Below are 19,401 nucleotides of genomic sequence, written 5' to 3'. Positions count from 1 at the left end.
GAGCTAACCCCGATTCAGTTTAAACCGTAGAATCAAAACCGGAATCGGCACTATTGAAATCGAACTAGAATGGTAAAAACAGTTTCTATTCCAAATCGAAACTTTAAACCGGAGGTTCTTTTCAGTTGAAAACCGAACCATCGGTTCCGGTTCTATTTTTACTTTAAAATAAAAAAAAATATAATATAATTTTTAATATATTTTAATTAATCAGAATCAAATTATTTAGAATCAAATTATTTAGAACTGAACTGGAATCAAAACCGTATTGGAACCAAACCTAAAATCGAAACCTCAAGACTATAGTTCGATTCAGGTTCTATAGTTTATAAAACTAGAGCCTGCAGTTTCGAACTGAAACTTAACTATAGTCAGGTCAAGTTACAGTAATCAAAACGCAACTCAAATATTTTTACAATCCAAAAGCAACATGACTCGGGTTTTCACATTTAAATGGAAAAAAGAAACTTTAATTAATAATGTTCTTTAAGACTTAAATCTTAGCTTCTCTCTCTCTAATTATCTTAAATAACATAATAATATAATATATGCCACCGCTAGGCAATGGCATCTTATTTCTTAGCTAACAAGCTGTCGGTTCTCATACTTAAAACATGCGGTTTAGGACTCTATTTTAGTTATAAATTATTGAATCAATTGAATTAAAATGTGTAATAATTTACCTTAGAAGTCTGAAATATTAGAGTATTCAGCAAATCCATAACATTTAATTTAATAATAAATAATAAATGAAATTCATATAGGATCCAAAAACACTAAATCAGGCCTGATTCGAACTCGTTTTAATTGTGTCTAAATTGAACACGAATAAAGACCTCAATCATATACATATCACATACTTTGAATTCTAATGAATGGAAGATTACAAAAGAAAATTCTCTTGTGTTTTATCAAAAAATAAAAATTCTCTTGTGAGCCACAAGCCTCTCATTTAACTTTTATTAATTAAACTTTAGTCTTTTGAATTCTTTGTTATATATATTTTTAGTCCGACCATCAATGCATTCATTTTAATTTATAATACCTTGGTTTGACTTTTTATCATCAAATAATCTTCCAAAATACTTAAATTTATTAATGATATTTTCTTTTGAATGAACATAATATTATTATTAAATTAATAAAAAAACACTTATTTTATTTATACAACAAGAACATATACAGTAAGAGACAATGACAATTCATTCATGTACATTCACTCACTCAATAAAAAAATCCGGTTGTAAACCCGCCTTCATCCAAAATTTTTTGACACCACTACATTCAACACGATTTTAAACCCAACAATAAAAATTCTGCAAACCAAATCTTAGCCAGTGGATTTAGTGTAATTAGACTAAAATACCGTTTCAATTAAAAAAAAAACACTTATAACAGGAGATGTGATATTATTATTATTATTATTATTATTATTATTATTATTTAAAATCAGTGACAGAGAGAGTTACATTTCATGGCTTGGCTATACTTTTTAAAAAATAAAATAAAATAAAATAAAATAAATCCAGCAAAGAATTGAAACTCCATTATTCCAAATATATATATATATATATATAAAGTTCATAACCGAATAACGACCAAAAAAGATAAAAAATAAAAGGTTTACAAAATAAACCCACCCCCAAAAACCACTCTAAAAATTACAAATATCACCCAAATAATCTAAAAAAAAAAAAATCCTCAATTCAAGTAATCAACACACAAGACATGCATCCCTCTCTGTGTGTCCATCTATTTCCTCTTAGGACTAATAAGAGGACTCCAATGAATGACTGAAGACCGCCATTTCCTCTCTCACTCGTAAGCACTGCCACCAAGCTCACCACCACCACCACCACCACCACCAGCTCACGAAGACAATCCCTAGAAATCCGCACAATGAGCTAAAAACCCTTCCTTGCAACACTCGCCCACACCCACAAAACCCTAGACTGGATTGATGGAGCGATCCCGCTCCAAGCGCAGCAGCTACCACTATGACCATGACTCTGACCCTCCAACCCCTCCTTCTCGATCCAAGCCTCGCCGCCACCACCCCTTACCCCCCGCCGCTGCCCACCATCATCGCCGCCCCGATCGTCGTCCTACCAAGCTCCCTTCCCCTCCTCCTCCCCCTCCTCCTCCTCCTCCTCCTCCTCCGCCTCCCCTTGCTTCTGCTCCTGCAACCACTGCCACCACTGTGTTCCGCATCCTTTGCCCGGAAATCAGGGCCACTGCCGTCGTTGGTAAGTCTGGGAACTCTATCAAGTTCATACGGCAAAAAACGGGCTCGTGGATCACTGTCCACGAGCTTGTCCATGGGGACAATGAGCGGATCATCGAGACGTCGGACTCGATGCGGCGCGATCCTGATGGCCGTCCCCCTCAGTTCTCGCCTGCACAGGACGCGCTGATTTTGATCCATGAGCGGATCGTGGACACGGAGCTGGAGTTTGGCGGTGGCGAGGATGGGGATGAGTTCGGCGGTGGGTGGGAGAGGAGTGGTCGGGGGAGGATTACGACGAGGTTGGTTGTGCCGAGGAGTCATGTTGGGTGCCTGCTCGGGAAGGGCGGGAAGATCATCGAGCAGATGAGGATGGAGACGAAGACGCACATTAGGATCCTGCCTCGTGATCAGTACACGCCGCAATGCGTCTCGCCCTCCGAGGAGGTCGTCCAGGTACCATCTCCTGAAGCAAAGGCCTCGCCTTTTAGCAATGTCGTGATCTATTGCCACTATTTGTTTCAACTATTGCCAATCAGATGCCAGTCTAGTCATGCTGATGAACTTTAGATGCTGTTAATTTTGATTTTGTTTTCAATTTTAGGGATGTGTGTTTGTTATTACTATAGAGAACAATGTTATGTACCTTTACTGTTTTCTCAATAGGTTGTTGGAGAAGGTATTTGTGTGAAGAAAGCTGTGGAGATCATCTCCTCTCGTTTATTGGAAAGTCTGCATCGTGACAGGGGCCCATTTCGTGGGCGATTACATTCTCCAGAGCATTATTTCCCCCATGATGATGATTTCATGAACAATGCTCAAAGTCAATCAGCACTGGAAGGCTTTGATGTTGGATCAAGGTCTTCCACAGGAGCAAACCGAGCTAGAAACAAGCTACATAGTTCAAACTCATCCAGATTTGCATTTGATTCTGACGGTAATCAGGCCGTTGACAATTCACAGTCATTATCTTCCGATGATATTATATTTCGCATTCTGTGCCCAAATGAGAAGGTTGAGAATGTCATGGGGGTTTCTGATGGAATTATTGAAATGCTTAAGTCTGATATTGGTGTTGATGTGAAGGTTTGTGATCCTGTTCCTGGGTCAGATGAACGTGTTATTGTTATTACCTCTGAAGAGGTAATTGCTGAAACCCTTGCCCCACCAATGCAACTGCTGTGAGCTCTATTTGATAATTTTGTTTACATGCCGTAATTTTTTTTTTTGTTTGCTTTTTTGCCTTTTAGCTAGTTATTTCTGCATCTATGTCTTTAGCACCGATCCCTTAACTTTGCTATTTTTTACTCTCCCGTCTGTTGCAGTTTACCACCTTAGATAAACCCTGAACCATTCTTTTTTTTAGTATTGGTAAGGCTTTCAAATCCATTCTTATACTCACGTAGCAGCATATCTTCTTTTATGTAAACCAGTTTTTTTGGTGTAAATCCTCTATCTTACACTACAGAAGTTGAATAATTAGCTTTTAAGTTCATTTTGTTTTATCATTAGAACCCCCTACAATCATAGTTCACTGTCTTTTGGATATTAGAATAACTCATCTGCTGTACACATGATTTATATGAATCTTGAGGAAACATGTCTTCCGTTGTATGGTCTCTTAATTTCTATAAGAAAATAGTTGGGATTTTTTTTGTTTTTTTTGGAAGTTATCTTGATCAAAAGGATTACTTCAGTGTAACATTATGGCATTTGGAATGCTGAACTTTTGTTTTGCAAGTACTAGATTGTTTGATCACTGAATGGTCTGAACCTAGAAGACACATACTCTTGATTATGCTTCTCGAATCCTTCAAAGCTGCCTGCACCAACTCATGCTTCAAATCCTGTCATGTTAGTTTAGGGATAGGAACCTTCAACGGTGACATCCAATCTTGCTTTATTTTTGTGATGCTCCCTCTCTTTTATATTGAACGCATTCGTTCTTTCCAGCTATTGTGAGATTTTAATCCCCTTTGATTTCATTTTACCCCTGAATCTATGTATGCTGACATTTGCTCTTGCTGAACACTGGCAATTGTTATATTTTATCTTTTTTTAAGTTTGTATTTAACTTGCAAAGGTTTATGTTTTAGGGTCCTGACGATGACCTCTTTCCAGCTCAGGAAGCTTTGCTTCATATTCAGACTAACATAGTAGATCTTGGTCCTGACAAGGATAACATCATAACCACAAGGCTTCTTGTTCCAGCCAGTGAAATTGGCTGTCTAGAGGGAAGGGATGGATCTTTATCAGATATACAGAAGTTGACCAGTGCTAATGTTCAGATATTACCAAAGGAAGATCATCCACTTTGTGCGATGGATGCTGATGAGCTTGTACAGGTTAGTTCTGAACTTACTGCCTGTTGGCAGACCTCTAGGTACTAAGTTTATCTGTCATTATCTTTGGGAGACCATTATATCAATCATGACTATTTTAAGACTAATTATGATTCCTTTTATTGATTGTAACACTTGTACCAAATTCAAGTGCTTACAGATTGTTGGTGAGATAAGAGCTGCTCGCAATGCTCTTGTTCAGATTACTGCACGATTACGTAGTCACCTATTTCGTGACATATCCATACCAAAAGATTTGCTGGCACAATCCAATTCTGCTTCAAACCATGCCAGTAGTGTTAGTGCAGTTGAGCCCAGCTCACCTGTTAAAAATTCACCTCTTGAAGGCTACCAAGGAAGTGATCCGTCTGCCTCTGTTCGTCATAATACACATGCACAACCAACTACATGGCAATCCAAGGTACATACATTTCTTTGATGTGTAATTTTCTTCCCTCCTTTGGTATAATTGTTGCGCCATGTCTTGACATATTTTCAACAATTTATGTGTGTGCCATGGCAGCTGCAAGCTCAACTTTCATAGTATTCAATGCATACTAACCATGTGCTTTGTGTTGGGATTAGTATCCATTTTTTATAATACATGTTAATGCAGTCATATGCACAATCTGAGCTTTTGTATGCCCCAATTGTGAGTTGTATATTTCTTTTTGTCTCCGATGATACTATACTTGAAAGTAATATTCATGTTAAAAGAGATATCCTTGAGAAGTTCCTCATACATGTTCACAAACAAGTCAATACGATGTGTATCTCTCCTAAGGACAATCTCAATCAGGCCACCTTTCTGTGAATGTAATTATTGTTGCCACTTCACTAGTACCGTCTAGCATATATTCTGCCAAATCTCAGTTACAGTTTTCTGAGTCATTGCCTTTCTACAGCTAATCTTTTTTGGGAATGGCCAATTGTTATTATTCAGTAGGTTTTTTTTTTCTTCTTACTTTAACAGATTCTATTCCTTGATGGCCCATGTGTAAAATGCAAGCACACCTTGCTTGATTTTTGGCATATATATGCCTGTCCTCTTTGTTCATTTTTCATCAATAAAGTGTTTCCTTTGAAACAAATTTTTGTTTTCAACTTAGATATATAATATCTCAAAAACAAGGTCTTTACATCTAATTGAACAGGTCATTTAATTATCTCCTCTTCATGGGTCAAGGTTGTAAGTGCTTGTTCTCATACTTGCTTGTCTGCTGCTGTTAGTTCTTTAAGTTATTAATTTGTTGGCTGTTGCTCTTCCTCTTCCTCAGCTTCATCTACCTTATTAATCTTATAAAATTATCTGTTCCGTATCTTCTGTTTGTGCAATTAACGATAGCCTGACAACTCACGTGGTTATATTGTCTGCCTTTCTCTTAGTGAATCCGTAAATTTTTTATACTTAAATGGGTTACTTGCTTCCTCAACTCTTATTTCTTTCCCCAGAAAATTTTAGAACTCTTTTTGTTATATTTTATTTTAATGTTTCTGTGTCTAAAGATGTTACAACAATGCAATTGTATATCATAATTGCATTTTGGTCTGGACTTATATGTAGAATTCCATATTGGAGTCCTTTATTTCTTGTGACTTCTGAAAGACCATTTCTTCTGGTTCACTGTCATACCTCATTTGTAATCTCCTATTCCTCATTTGCCTCCAGTGCATATCCATGTCATTTTCGAAGATCCTGAAACACTTGCAATGTCTAGGAATTTCAATTCAGAGCATCACATTTGCTACATTGGCTATAGGATTTCAATTAATATGCCACTCTATTAAATGTATTGTGTTTTTTTATTCTTTTTGATGATTGTCCGGAAGTGATCCTACACAGGTACCGCTAAGCATCTCCACCTATTTATACAAGCTTCTCATGCATGACTTAAGCACATTATCCTTGATGTTTGTTTCCTTCTGGCTATGGTTTTGTTTTCTTTAGACAACCATCTTAATTGCTTTGTAGGTAGCCTCAATTCAACAGTATTAAGTTTTGTTGTGGTAGCTTGCAAGTGTGGTTATAAGTTGAAGACATACAACTGTCGGTTGTTCTAGTTAGATTGTGTACCATATTCCAATGTTTCTACATTTCTAGTTTTAGCAGGCGCAAACAATATATATTTATGTTCAAATTGTGGTTTCAGGAGACTGGAGGAGTTGCTAGTGGACCATTGGAGCAGGATGATAGCACTATAAATGATGAAGGCCGAAGAAGTATGCCAAGAAGGTAATGGATTTTCATCTTTTATAACTACATGCTTGACTCTTACTACAATTCTCTTATAATCAACTATTTTGATTTTCTTTTGTGTCTCAGACTCAGCGCACCACTAGTTACCAAGACTACATTGGAAGTCATTATACCAGAGCATGCAGTTCGGAGCCTAACCATGAGATCAGGAAGCAAGCTTGCTCAGATTAGTGAGGTCCACTCGTTTCCAACCATGTTTCTTTCTTTAACACCTTGTTAAGAGTTTAGAAACTCATTTGTAGGTACTCCTTTCTGTTTGAACAGTTGTCGGGAGCAACAGTTAGCCTTCTTGAGGATGGGTCTGAGCAAACAGACAAAGTCGTTAAGATTTCCGGGACACCTGATCAGGCTGAAAGAGCCCAGAGCCTGCTTCAGGGCTTTATACTAAGCAGTGAGCTCTCTCTCTCTCTCTCTCTGTATGTGCTTGTGCTGGTCGGCTCAATATTACTTCTTGCTGTGATTATGATGCTATCTCATCCTTTTGTCAGCACAAGATGATGTTCCAATGAGCTAATAAATAAACAGCTGGTGTGCAAAGCTTTACTGCTAGCAAAGGGATAATACTACTTCAACACCAATCTGGCTATCACCATTTACAAATTGTCCCTGATAACTCCGAGATATTTCATTAGTAATTGGAAGTCCAGCATGGCAAATTTTAACTTGTACAAAGGTATGTTGGGCTTCCATTAGGATCACATGCCGCACAGACACAGTGTTCTCTGCCTCTCTATTTCTCTCTCTTGAGCAAATTATGAAAAAAAAAAGTTGCATCTTTTTGTTGCCCTTGTTTTGCATGTCTTGAACAGAAATATTAATTTATCACAATTTTCATGCGGATATATGAAAGAGTTTATGGTGTACATGCCATTCAAGCATTGGTCTTGATTCTTGAATCATTTTGTTTTTTCAGCCTCCATTTTTACCCTATATATTACAACAATAAGTATTCAATTTCAGAATTTCTTTCCAGATCAAGCATGCAAACTTTTCTACACTGTTTACTTATATTTCTAATTAACAATCATCATTCATTCTATTTGGTCATCCTCCATTGCATCCAACATGAACATCATCAGGAGTCAGGACTGGACTCATTTACTCATTTTGTCATCTGATCTGCTGCCATTGATTACTCCAAAAGCTTTGTTAGTACATACATAAAGTACATTGTTGCAGATTCAAGCAAACTATGATCAAAAAGTTTACTGGGGAGCTGCCCAACTGCAATCTGCAGGTGAACAAACAAACAAACAAACACTACTCATTACAAAGATGAAAAAGGAAAACCACAGGTATGATTTATTTATCAAAAAAAACAAAAAAAAATTCTTTCCTTCTTAGCTACAAACTGTATCTGGGATGGGACCATTCTATAATCCTATTATGTCAAATCAATCTTTGGTATTATTATTGTTATTAATAATTACAATTAATGTCAACTTTTTCATGATTAGATTCTTCATTTATCTCTTATTGTCTTGTGCCCCTTGTCCACTTAAAAGTCACCAATTCTCCAGACTGAGATTTGTACTTAGGGTGGTGAGATTTGATCCTCATATTAGATCTCATTTAACACCTTGGTGAATTCCATGCAATTAGGGTTAAACAAGTATTAAATTAATACCTAAAATTAGGGAATCAGAATTCCGAATTTTATGGGGGGATTAATTTGGCCGACAGCATTTGTAATGGTGGAGCTCTCTCTTCCCTTCTCTTTCTCTCCATTATTATTTGCTTTTGAAGTGTTGTTATTTACACATCTCTCTATTCAATGAATTGAAACCTACTTCTTGTGTTTTGTATGTTTTAACTTTATTATAATCTATATATATATATATATATGTATTTTTTTTTTCTTTTTCTTTAAGTGTTGGAAAAACAGTAGAAGCATCTATCTGAAAATGGTGATTTGGTCTCACACACTTCAATATTGTATTGTTGAAAACTATCACATTTTGTTTTGCTGGAATGTTTTGAATGATTAATATTCCTTTACTGTTTTAAGCCTACTGAGAATAATTTACTTTTGTTCCCAAACCTAATTACTTTTCTATCCACTAATCAAAAATATAAAGGCCTTTTTGTGTGTATGCTCTCAAAAATTATAAAAATATTCTTTTGATTATTTTGAATTTTTAATTTAATATTACCGGCGCAATAGCTGGAAAGTAATGAATTTATTTTCTATGCAGAGAAGTTTAGGGTTTTGCTTCTCTCCTAAAAAAAAGCTGAGTATAGTGTTTTAAGTTTATTCATATTGTCCGAAATTTAATGTAATATTAATATAAATTTTAAAATATATTAATTTTTTTTTTTATATAATGAGAGCTAAATAATGGCCGATGCATATAAACAAAAAAAGAAAACTAAGTATAAATAAGTGAAAGCCTTGGCAGCCTGACACATGTGCTTTGACATTTGGAAAGTTAAATAGAGTTTTTTTTAAAAAAATAGATAATAATGATTCTGATTATTTGGCTGCTAAAAAGGATTGACAAATAAAAGAATTAATGGAAACATCAAACATATGATAAATGTTGATGTAATGAAGGACTTTATTTTTAAAATTTAATGGACGAAACTATGCCAACATTTAAATGAGATCTCACTGTGCTGACTTAGCTTTTCTTAATTCAACTAGAAAGAAACAAAAGAAAAGTACCATTGGAGAATTGAAGTAAAGGCATGACAAAGGCAAGCATAACCATCCCAACCAAACGTTCAAAATCTTATTTTTTAAAAAATAAATTTTGTATAATATAAATATAAATACATATCTTATAAAAAATATATTCTTTACGCATCTCCAAAAAAGTCAAAAAAGATCAAAATTTATTTTAAATTATTAATCAACATATTTATTGGCTTATTATCTCTCCTTTGCTTCTCTCTCTCTCTCTCTCTCTCTCTCTCTCTCTCTCTCTCTCTCTCGTGTTAAACTATATATTTATTTATTTACTATTATTATTTTTAAAATATGATAAGCTCCATTAAAAAATAGACATGTACAAAATACACTAATTATAATGGTTAAATAATTTTTTTTAGAGATTTACCATATGACCTCTCTAACATGTGAGGCAATAAAAATGTATCACATAAACCCAAGATAATATATTAGGAATCATAACTCCACAATAATAATTCTTCAACTATATAATTTCGAAGAGGTAGAAAATATCATTCCTGTCACAGGAGATTTATACTGAAATTTATTATATAGTGAATGAATAATACTCTATAGCATTGGAATGTATGAACAATAGTACTGTATGAGTAAGGCTTCAAATTCTGTCCCCTCACCCACTTTATGGTAAGTTATCACTGGATTGGTATTTTTCAAAAATTATTTTACTGATATTTATGATATAGATTATTCATATATTACACCCGCATATGTATATGTACATATATTAAGAACATATATACACATATTATATTGTGAGAGTATATATGCATAATTATCCACTTTTCATAGAGTATATATACAAACAAAGTCCATTATCCATTCTTACACGGAAAATGTGCTTATATATAAAATATGAATATAAAAGAGTAAAAAAAAACAATAAAAGTAATTAAATAGGTCCCAAACACCAAGCGAAAATGGAAGAGATGGAAGGAAGGCCACAAGCTTCCAGAAGTAACAAGAACTTACCAAAAATAGTAAATATTGTGCTCTAGTGGAATGGGAGCATTTTTCTTACAATGGCCACGCATGAAGAATGTTTTTTGTGCCACCTTTGCCTACTCTATGCTTTTTCCTTCCATTAATTCAAATTCTATCAAGTTCCATCATGAACCAATAATTCCTCCATTGTAAACTCATAATTCTCCCATTTCTATTACAAACATAACTTTAATGAGTATGATATTCTTTTCAAAACCGGATTAAAAAAATAATTAATTTTATCTAAAAAGTGCTGTCTATTGGCACCATCACAAAAGGTTTAATTTACAGGATTTTCATTATCTGATTTTGAAATATACTGAATGAAGTGGCGATGAAGGTCCTAGCTGTAAAAATGGACTTGTAATCTAATCATTGTATCAATAGAGTGGAGCGTACGGGTAAACTATTATTACTCATGTGTATATGTCTTTAAATTGTATATGCACATATCACATTTGTCAAATTATCTTACCTAAAAGTTTATAGATATATTCCCATTAAAATTTATTTATTTAAACCATGTATTATAATTAATGTTGTTGTTTAGACAGGTATTAGTGAGTCTTAACAAAATGAATTAGCTAATTTTTATTGATTCTGATGATTTGTTAAATAAATTTGTTTTAGTTTAATTTTTAATTTAATTTGTTTTGATCCAATTTTTTAGCACTTAAACTATTAATTAAAAAAAAGTACTTCAACAATATTTATATATAAATATATATATAAACTTCTCTGAGTCAATCATTGTTTACTTTTTCTAGATTTCATTTTGATTGAAAGGAATCTCAAATGGCCTCCTTTTGTTGTTTTTTGCATCTCAATGTGCTTTGTTTCGGTTTGTCATTTCTTCTTTTAAGATCTGCCTCTCTAATTCAATCTGTTGTGAACTTCATTCTTTACTTATTTTATACAAATTATTTTATTAAATTTTTGAAATTAAATTTTAGTATTTTTCATTAATGATCACAACTCACTCACGAGAATAAAATGTAACCGACAATAGGACATAACCTAGTGGTAGCCACCATGAATGATTGGTGAGTGGTGCACCCTTTGTGATGTTGTACTATATAAATATATTGTTAAAATACTGTATTAGTACTGTCCACCCATGTTCACCGTGTTCTATATTCACCCATTGCCTGTGTATTAGTCTGCCCCATATCTAAATCCATAGTGAGTAATTAAGTCACCGTAATTGGTTCACCACTCTATTTATTTGTCTCTTTGACATTTTTTGTGAGCATGGCACTTGGCCATTAGTCAATAATAATAATAATAATAATAATATTATTATTATTAATAATATTAATGAAATGAAACCACTCCTCACAAATTTATTCCCAATGAAGCAAAAAAATCATCTCAAATCAATGAAGTGGCAGCCAACAACCAGTGACTTATCATCATCATCTATGGATTCTATTCCATTCCTCAAAAACTCAAAACATTGATGTAAATTTAAAAAAAAAAAAAAAAACATATGTGCTATATGTTCTTGATGATGCATATTATCTCGTTTATATAGTTTCTTTCCATGAGTAAAAACTCTTGATTAAGTGCAAGAGTTTCACATATCTGTACCTTTGATCTATTTTGGTTGTCAAATCCAAAGCAACCACTTTTTTTTCCTTTTCATTTTCTTTTTGGTAAACAAAACAAAAACCATTTTTTTTAATAAAAAATTTATAACTTTCTATCAAATTTACATTGCACATACACATACATATATATTTAAATTATTTTATAAAAAAAGCTAGAGAGTGATAGAGAAGGCGCACCATATCACAAACCACTATATAAACAGCACCACCTTATGCTTCTCTTTGCATTAAGAAACAACAACAACAACAGCAACACAAGCTCTCACTTATCTCCAGATCTTAACCATGGTTTCCACTGAGATTATTAGGACAGCGGTTGGGATCATGGGTGGGTGTTGTTTTCTATGTTTTCCATACCATTTTCATCATGTCTTCATCCTTTTTTTTGTTTTTACTTTTTTTCATGATCATGCACTTAAATACATGTATCATTTGCACTCACAATAAGTCTTAAGTTTCTATATTTTAGACCTCATTAACACTCTCCAAACTCTTTCTTTTCAGGGAATGTGATTGCACTTTTGTTGTTCTTATCACCATTGTAAGAACATAATCATACTTGTCTCAAATCTTTTTCAACACATATATAATACAAAGCTTTTAAAACTAAACTAAACTAAACTGTCTTCATGTTTTAGGCCAACGTTCTGTAGGATATGGAAAAAGAAAACAGTGGAGCAGTTCTCGGCAGTGCCATACTTAGCAACACTTCTCAACTGCATGCTTTGGGTGGTCTATGGACTTCCATTAGTTCACCCTCATAGCACTCTGGTGCTCACCATCAATGGCTCAGGCATGGCCATAGAGCTCTTCTACGTCCTCATGTTCATAGTGTTTTCCGATAGGAAAAACCGACCTCGAGTTATCAGCATGTTCGTCGCTGAGCTCGTCTTTGTTGCTCTCGTCGGGCTTATGGTCTTGCTTTTCATCCATTCATACCAGCAACGTTCCATGGTCGTCGGAGTTCTCTGTGTTTTCTTCGGTACTATGATGTATGCCGCTCCGCTTGCTGCCATGGTAGGTTCAGTATATGCATGAGTAGATATCTTTAATTGAATAATGATTCAAGAATCAATGGTTGTATTTACATGGGTTGCAGAAACTGGTGATTCAAACAAAGAGCGTGGAGTACATGCCTCTGACGCTATCTGTAGCTTCTTTCTTCAATGGTGTTTGCTGGACTACTTATGCTCTACTGAAGTTTGATCTCTATATCACTGTATGTTATCTTTCTAATTCTCTGAAAAATAAATACACAAAGTATCAGAATAATATTTTCAGTTCAAGAAGAAAAGTTTTGAACAACTGGTATTGATCTAAACAGTGAAAGAACATCGTTTTTGGAACAGATTCCAAATGGCTTGGGCGTGATGTTCGCGGTTGCGCAGTTGGTATTGTATGCACTTTACTACAAATCAACACAGAGAGAGACGGAAGAACGGAAACTAAATGAAGGGCTGGCCATGCAGGAGGTGGTGGTCATCGGAGAACCGGCCAGCAAGGCTTACAGTGCAGCAGCCCAGAATGGCCTGTGAAACTGAGCCTCTTATTTTATTAATCTATGTATGTGTGTGTGTGTGTGTGATTTACTTACAAGATTTTATTTTTATGCACTTTATCTCTTCGTAAGTACTAGCTCTGGAAGGCTGATTAGAGTCTTCAAAGAGTAAGCTAGATGCTCTTTTTGTGATCAGGCAAATCTACAGAAAATGTATCCTGGGATAAGAAATGTAAGGGTGCATGCATTTGAAGTTAAACAAATAAAAGACTTCTCAGCCTGATGTTTACTGGGAAAAATATTGAGCAATTTGTCTGGTGATTGTTTATAAATTAAGTTGTGTTTGGTGCTTTGCGAGTATACCTGATGGAATAACAAATAATTATATGTACCGGAGTTAAGAATTATTTAGCTATGACAAACAATCAAATCTGTTCGACCGAAAAAATAGCATTGGCACAATGAAAAAGGTTGTCTTTTATCTAGTGATATTTGATAGAATTAAAGAAAAGAATATGTACCTAAATGAAGTATCATGTAGCTTTGACAATCACCGCCACTTGATAAATTTGGGGTCTTTTATCTGGTGATTAGGTAGTTCTGTGAAGTCACCTGGATAGAAATTAAAAAAAAAACAAATCTCTCAAAACAGTACGCAGGCAAACAAAGGAAGGAAATAACTAAATTCAAACTATTTAGAAAGGCACATTTACGCCTTTAATGTCAAAGATCAAATAGAGTAAGGGCTATCCACAATTCCACTAAGAAATACAAATTTAGTGATTCCAGGAAAGCAAATAGACTCCATGATTAGCATCATTCCAGGAAAATATGCATATATTAGTGAAACAAATCCACATCTTGACAGAAACCCTGTCCAACAGCATCTGTGAATTGTAAACCGCCACTGATTCATATATCCAAAGCATGATTACATAACAGCATTAACAAATAAACATTATTTAATTTCATTATCAAGTCAACAGGATTTCATTTGCGTGAGTGCAACGATCACGTAATATGTATTCTTTTTCATCTAAAGCCGACGCTACATAATTCCCGGACCAGATGGCAAGCACTAGAGGGGCTTGTAAAAATGAACTACAATAATATTTGTACATACAAGAATATTTCAGGAATCACAAACATCACTAAATCCACAAAGCAAATGGAAAGATTACTGTAATAAAGCTAAGATTCTAGAAATCCTGACATTTAGTATCACATGCAAAAAAGATGCGGGAAAAAGAATATTTAAGGCATACCGGACTCTTACAACCTGTTTAAAAATAACATGAACGGTTTAGACATTTGCATCCAAAAGAAATGAGCCACTTGCCCTGCATGCTACATGGCACAGTGTCTGTCAATAGTGTCATAGGGATGAACCAAAACATATCCACAGGAAATTTAACATGTTTCCAAGTGCTCAAAACGATCTAAATTACTTCGTCCATTGAATATTAAGACTTCTTTCATGCACTTCTAAATTGAAAACTTAGAATAACTAATATGAGTTTGATAAGCAGCACGACACCAAGAATTTGGAATAAAAACTAAAAGAGGAACTCAGACTATTCAAATTCTAGAGTACCCTACGCCTCAACTTGATCATCGTCAGGCAAAATGAAATATCATGACATCCACATGGAGCTGATGGAATAACAGAACGTGAAATTTACTAGGAATACTGTTAAGGCATCAAAAGAAAGTAAAATAGCAAAATGTATTTTGTGGACAACAACTACTTATTCTGATGCTCAATCTCCTTCCATTCCTCCACTCATAAATTTATATTTGCATATGAATGTCAACTTCCAAAGATAAAAAAAATTGCATTTCTGCTCTTAGGAAACATTTTCCAAGCAGAATTCCATCATAATCAAGTTAATCAATGTAGCAGCAATTATTTGGCTTCCCACCAATAGTTGTAGCATGCTTGATGACACCAATCTAATATTTTCTGTTGGAAGAACCTTTTTGGATTATTTTTTTCTCTAGTCCAGGGTCCAGATTGTTTACTGCAGCAGTTTACAGTCATTGCTCTAAAATGGATAAGATGTTTCTCTCTTTCTAAATCAATTGAGATGATGTCTCAAACTTCCACTTTTAATTTGTCATATCTGGTTCTCATAAACCTCCACGCTAAACTAACTATCGTCACCTTCATGATTGAAATTCCAAAAAATGGAACTTATCATTTGAAGGCTAGTTTGTCTTATTTCCATCATTCCTAATAGTACTAGTACTAGCAAAAGCAAGATGTACCTATATCCATAGATGGCACAAGGTAGCATCCCGATGTTTGAAAGGCTTAACATAATAAGGGGGCCATTTTGCAAGCTGGAGTTAGAGGGGCATTATATCTATACATGTCTTTGATTTGAAATAATTGCATAGTAGATAAGTAATGGCAAAATATGCACATTTTGAGATTCATGAGCATGGAAAAAAAAACACATGTTTCGACAATAGTCCGACTAGGAAACTGATCAAGGGAACTAAAGGAAAGCTGTTGAGGAAAAAAAATCTAGATAGCATGATGCCAATAGATCAAAGAATGTCATGATACCAAATTCCAGCTATCATCCCTGGACGAAGGTCAACAATTCAAGTGCTCAGTTTTAAAAGCCCAGAACGACAAATCACTGTATTATTCATTCCATTATGCATATAAAGCACTTAGTTTCTAAGCTCATTTTCATACATCCTGGTCTCAGCCATAAAATCCACATGCCAAAGCAGCAATGTTTATTTGTTTGAGAAATTAATTCTGACTTATTTCTTCAAATCTTGGACTTGCTAAGATTCAAATTTATCAGGATCAACAACGTTTGATATTATTGAGCATGTAGAACCAATCATTCTAGAATGATGCAATCTGAAGCTAATAAGGTGTCTTGACGATCGAAGGCCCTCCACAAAATAGAACACAAAAACACTTTCATATCCTTGCTAAAATAACAAACTAGTCCAAATGATGCGCAGAGGCAATAACAATAACAATGCATCAAATGCAATAACAAACACAATATGACAAAATTAGACCTTTGCCATCAAACAACCAAAGGAAACACAAGTAGTGCATCTTAATTTTGTCTTTTACATTTACACATAGTACAAATTTGAACTATGGAATGGAAGAAAACATATCAAAATACTTGTCAGTAGTAAAAGAAAAATAAAATAAAAAAATTGCAGTGCAGGAACCTAACAACAGCAGCCTTGAGACATGGCAGAGACAATTAGCATCCTATGTTTAAGGGAAAGAATAGATTCCACGTTTCATCTAAAAGCAAAGGACAAACGGTATGAGCTCATCAAAACACATACCTCAAGACTATAAAAAAGTTGTTCTTTCAATCCATTTCAGCCAACACCTCCATCGTTGCGTGAGAAGGATCAAATTCCAGTTATCATGTCATGGTCCAAAACCTCAACTCCACAATCAATCGACCAAACACCGCAAACATGTCAACACATAACATCCTATCTAATCACAAGATTCCAGATGCAAGTAAGGAAAAACACAAATCATAGATTGCTCAAAGCACCTACCTCTGCAATTAAAATATCCACCCACAACTCACTTAAACCTCAACAATCATACGAAATACAGAAAAAAAAAATTATCATTCAATTAAATTCAATAAATCAAAGAAGACAGTAGACCATCATCACTATACACATAAAATTCAAGCCAATAAAAGACTAGAAACACATTAAACCTACAACAATGCACCAGAAAATAACAATAAAAAGCAGAAATTTAGCTGCAATTAATATTCAATCCCAAAACTCAAACCAAAGAAACCAGTACCGACTTCCTCAAATCAAACACAGGGGCCACATCGTGCTCCTCAGCAAGCCCTTTACCAATGCCCTAGTGTCTCCGAGTGCACACGGGGAGCTGTTTATAGGCCATCAAGAGCCTGGCCTCACGAATACCAACAAGAACGATGCCCTCGGTGCTCATGGTGACAATGGGGCAAAGCCGCCTTACAGTGGCCATTGCCGAGAATGGGAATGGGTAGAGCGTTGGCGTGCTCCTGGCCGGGAACCTTGAAGACAAGCTCACGATTTTCGTTTGCGGTTCTTGCGTCCCTTTCCCTTGATTTCTGGCATCGTGAGCTGCGACTGTAAACCCTAACCCTAGCTTTTGATCCGTCGAAACTCTGGTTTCTCTGGTTCCGAGTATTTTTCACAGATGGCGGGAATAGAGGTTTGATCGAGCCGGCTGAGTCCAGCTCTGGCTCGGCTCAAATTCAAGATGGATGAGCTTGAGCCGAGCCGAGCCGGCCGCTTGAAAAAATTGAAAATTTGTAAAAGTCGATGAAATAATAGTATGAGCTTTGAACGTGGCTAATTTATTAAAATAATGTTATTTTTTTTATTAATTCCCAAAATACGCATTTCTGTAACTATTTACGGAAATGCGCATTTTATATTTTTTTATTATTTTTTTTAAATTAGCGGGTCCCACGGTCATTTTTAATATTTAAATTTAATTTTTTTTAAAAATAGAGGGGCCTGTTATATTTTTAATATTAAGTTTTTATTTTTTTTAAAACTGCGGGTCCCGGTAGTTTTTTAAATTAAAAACATTTTACATCCAAACCCTTATAATTTTTATTAATTTTTATAATTTTTCACTTCATTATGTTATTTTTTTACTTTTCACTAATCATGAACTCACGTTAATAATTTAAATAAATAATTTTAATATTTTTTTCATAATAAAAGGGGTTGTTGAAATAAATTATCGATGACGTCAAGACCCAAACTTTCATCCATAAAGAGTCCCATCGGATGAAATTAATACTTTAGCTGTGCTTTTTGAAAGCGAATTTGGAGAGCTTTATATACGCTCCACCCTAACAAACTGAAGACTAGTGTGTTTTTAGAAAAAGACTTTGGAGAGTTTTATATACGCTCCACCTAACAAACTGATGACTCAAGATTAATTTCATCCAATTCATTTTCAATGAATGTGTGAGGCTGCATACGCCAATAATAATTCATTTCAACAACCCCCTTATTATGAAAAAATATTAAAATTATTTATTTAAATTATTAACAGCCAGTTACAATTAGTGAAAGTAAAAAAATAACATAGTAGAAGTGAAAAAAAAATTATAAAAAAAATTAATAAAAATTATAAGGGTTTGGATGTAAAATGTTTTTAATTTAAAAAACTACCGGGACCCGCAGTTTTAAAAAAAATAAAAACTTAATATTAAAAATATAACGGGCCCTCTGTTTTTTAAAAAAATTAAATTTAAATATTAAAAAATGACCGTGGGACCCGCTAATTTTAAAAAAAATAATAAAAAAATACAAAATGCGCATTTCCGTAAATAGTTACAGAAATGCGTATTTTGGGAATTAATAAAAAAATAACATTATTTTAATAAATTAGCCTTCGAACGTCTATAATAATATATTTATGACCATTAAAAATTTTTTAAAAAATCATAAAAAAATTACCATCACAATAGTCGAGTGGTAAACACTTATAACTTTTTTGCAAACTAGATTGAAAAAAAAAAACATAAAAAAATTTGAATTATCTGCAAATTTTTTAATATAATAACTATTTTTTAACCCATTTGAGTTGGGAGAAATTAGTAATCAACGAAATTATTTCATGAATTAAATTTTTTTCTTATAGTTTTCTTTTGGTTGTTTGGAGGGTTTATTAAAAACTAATAACTAAAAAAATATGTAAATTGAATTTTAAATTACTGAATTGGTATTTTGTGGGTGGTATTGGAAAGGTTTGAAATAATGGTTTGGT

At 34.1% G+C, this 19,401-nt stretch overlaps 2 protein-coding genes and 1 long non-coding RNA gene across 8 annotated transcripts; 2 read left to right on the top strand and 1 right to left on the bottom strand.

Annotated features, from left to right (window-relative positions):
* The first annotated feature begins 1,746 nt into the window (after positions 1–1,746).
* LOC120251678 (RNA-binding KH domain-containing protein RCF3) lies at positions 1,747–8,436 on the top strand. Of its 5 annotated transcripts, none has more exons than XR_005533470.1 (9): positions 1,749–2,680; positions 2,891–3,367; positions 4,321–4,569; positions 4,718–4,987; positions 6,717–6,799; positions 6,890–6,998; positions 7,088–7,214; positions 7,312–7,496; positions 8,003–8,436. XR_005533470.1 is itself a non-coding variant. In XM_039260291.1 (8 exons), the coding sequence occupies exons 1-7, from the start codon at positions 1,961–1,963 to the stop codon at positions 7,209–7,211; spliced, it is 2,049 nt and encodes a 682-aa protein (XP_039116225.1). In that variant the 5' UTR covers positions 1,747–1,960; the 3' UTR covers positions 7,212–7,214; positions 7,312–7,598. The 5 variants fall into 5 exon arrangements, 3 of the variants coding, with proteins under 3 accessions (XP_039116225.1, XP_039116224.1, XP_039116223.1); XR_005533469.1 differs by lacking the exon at positions 8,003–8,436 and adding an exon at positions 7,903–7,976; XM_039260291.1 differs by lacking the exon at positions 8,003–8,436 and having other exon boundaries at positions 1,747–2,680; positions 6,890–6,993; positions 7,066–7,214; positions 7,312–7,598.
* A 3,858-nt stretch (positions 8,437–12,294) lies between these two features.
* Positions 12,295–13,913, top strand: LOC120251157 (bidirectional sugar transporter SWEET4-like). The gene is made up of 5 exons (XM_039259696.1): positions 12,295–12,434; positions 12,611–12,647; positions 12,745–13,123; positions 13,206–13,325; positions 13,456–13,913. The coding sequence occupies exons 1-5, from the start codon at positions 12,392–12,394 to the stop codon at positions 13,639–13,641; spliced, it is 765 nt and encodes a 254-aa protein (XP_039115630.1). The 5' UTR covers positions 12,295–12,391; the 3' UTR covers positions 13,642–13,913.
* Positions 13,224–17,825, bottom strand: LOC120251158. 2 transcript variants are annotated; one of them, XR_005533388.1, is made up of 3 exons: positions 17,425–17,825; positions 14,126–14,216; positions 13,224–13,346 (listed from the first exon to the last, which is right to left on the bottom strand). It is a non-coding gene; the product is annotated as an uncharacterized LOC120251158 (long non-coding RNA). The 2 variants fall into 2 exon arrangements; XR_005533387.1 differs by lacking the exon at positions 17,425–17,825 and adding an exon at positions 15,199–15,672.
* Positions 17,826–19,401: the final 1,576 nt, after the last annotated feature.

This window comes from Dioscorea cayenensis, chromosome 20 (assembly GCF_009730915.1).
Source record: "Dioscorea cayenensis subsp. rotundata cultivar TDr96_F1 chromosome 20, TDr96_F1_v2_PseudoChromosome.rev07_lg8_w22 25.fasta, whole genome shotgun sequence".
Classification (NCBI taxonomy): Eukaryota; Viridiplantae; Streptophyta; class Magnoliopsida; order Dioscoreales; family Dioscoreaceae; genus Dioscorea; species Dioscorea cayenensis.
This window is presented reverse-complemented; position numbering and strand designations above follow the sequence as displayed.

Coding starts and splice junctions, on each gene's coding strand:
- LOC120251157 (XM_039259696.1), top strand. CDS start 12,392: ATGGTTTCCACTGAGATTATTAGGACAGCGGTTGGGATCATGG. Junction 12,435..12,610: donor GACAGCGGTTGGGATCATGG/GTGGGTGTTGTT, acceptor CTTTCTTTTCAG/GGAATGTGATTGCACTTTTG. Junction 13,124..13,205: donor CCGCTCCGCTTGCTGCCATG/GTAGGTTCAGTA, acceptor CATGGGTTGCAG/AAACTGGTGATTCAAACAAA.
- LOC120251678 (XM_039260289.1), top strand. CDS start 1,961: ATGGAGCGATCCCGCTCCAAGCGCAGCAGCTACCACTATGACCATGAC. Junction 2,681..2,890: donor CCTCCGAGGAGGTCGTCCAG/GTACCATCTCCT, acceptor TTTTCTCAATAG/GTTGTTGGAGAAGGTATTTG. Junction 7,215..7,311: donor TCAGGGCTTTATACTAAGCA/GTGAGCTCTCTC, acceptor TCCTTTTGTCAG/CACAAGATGATGTTCCAATG.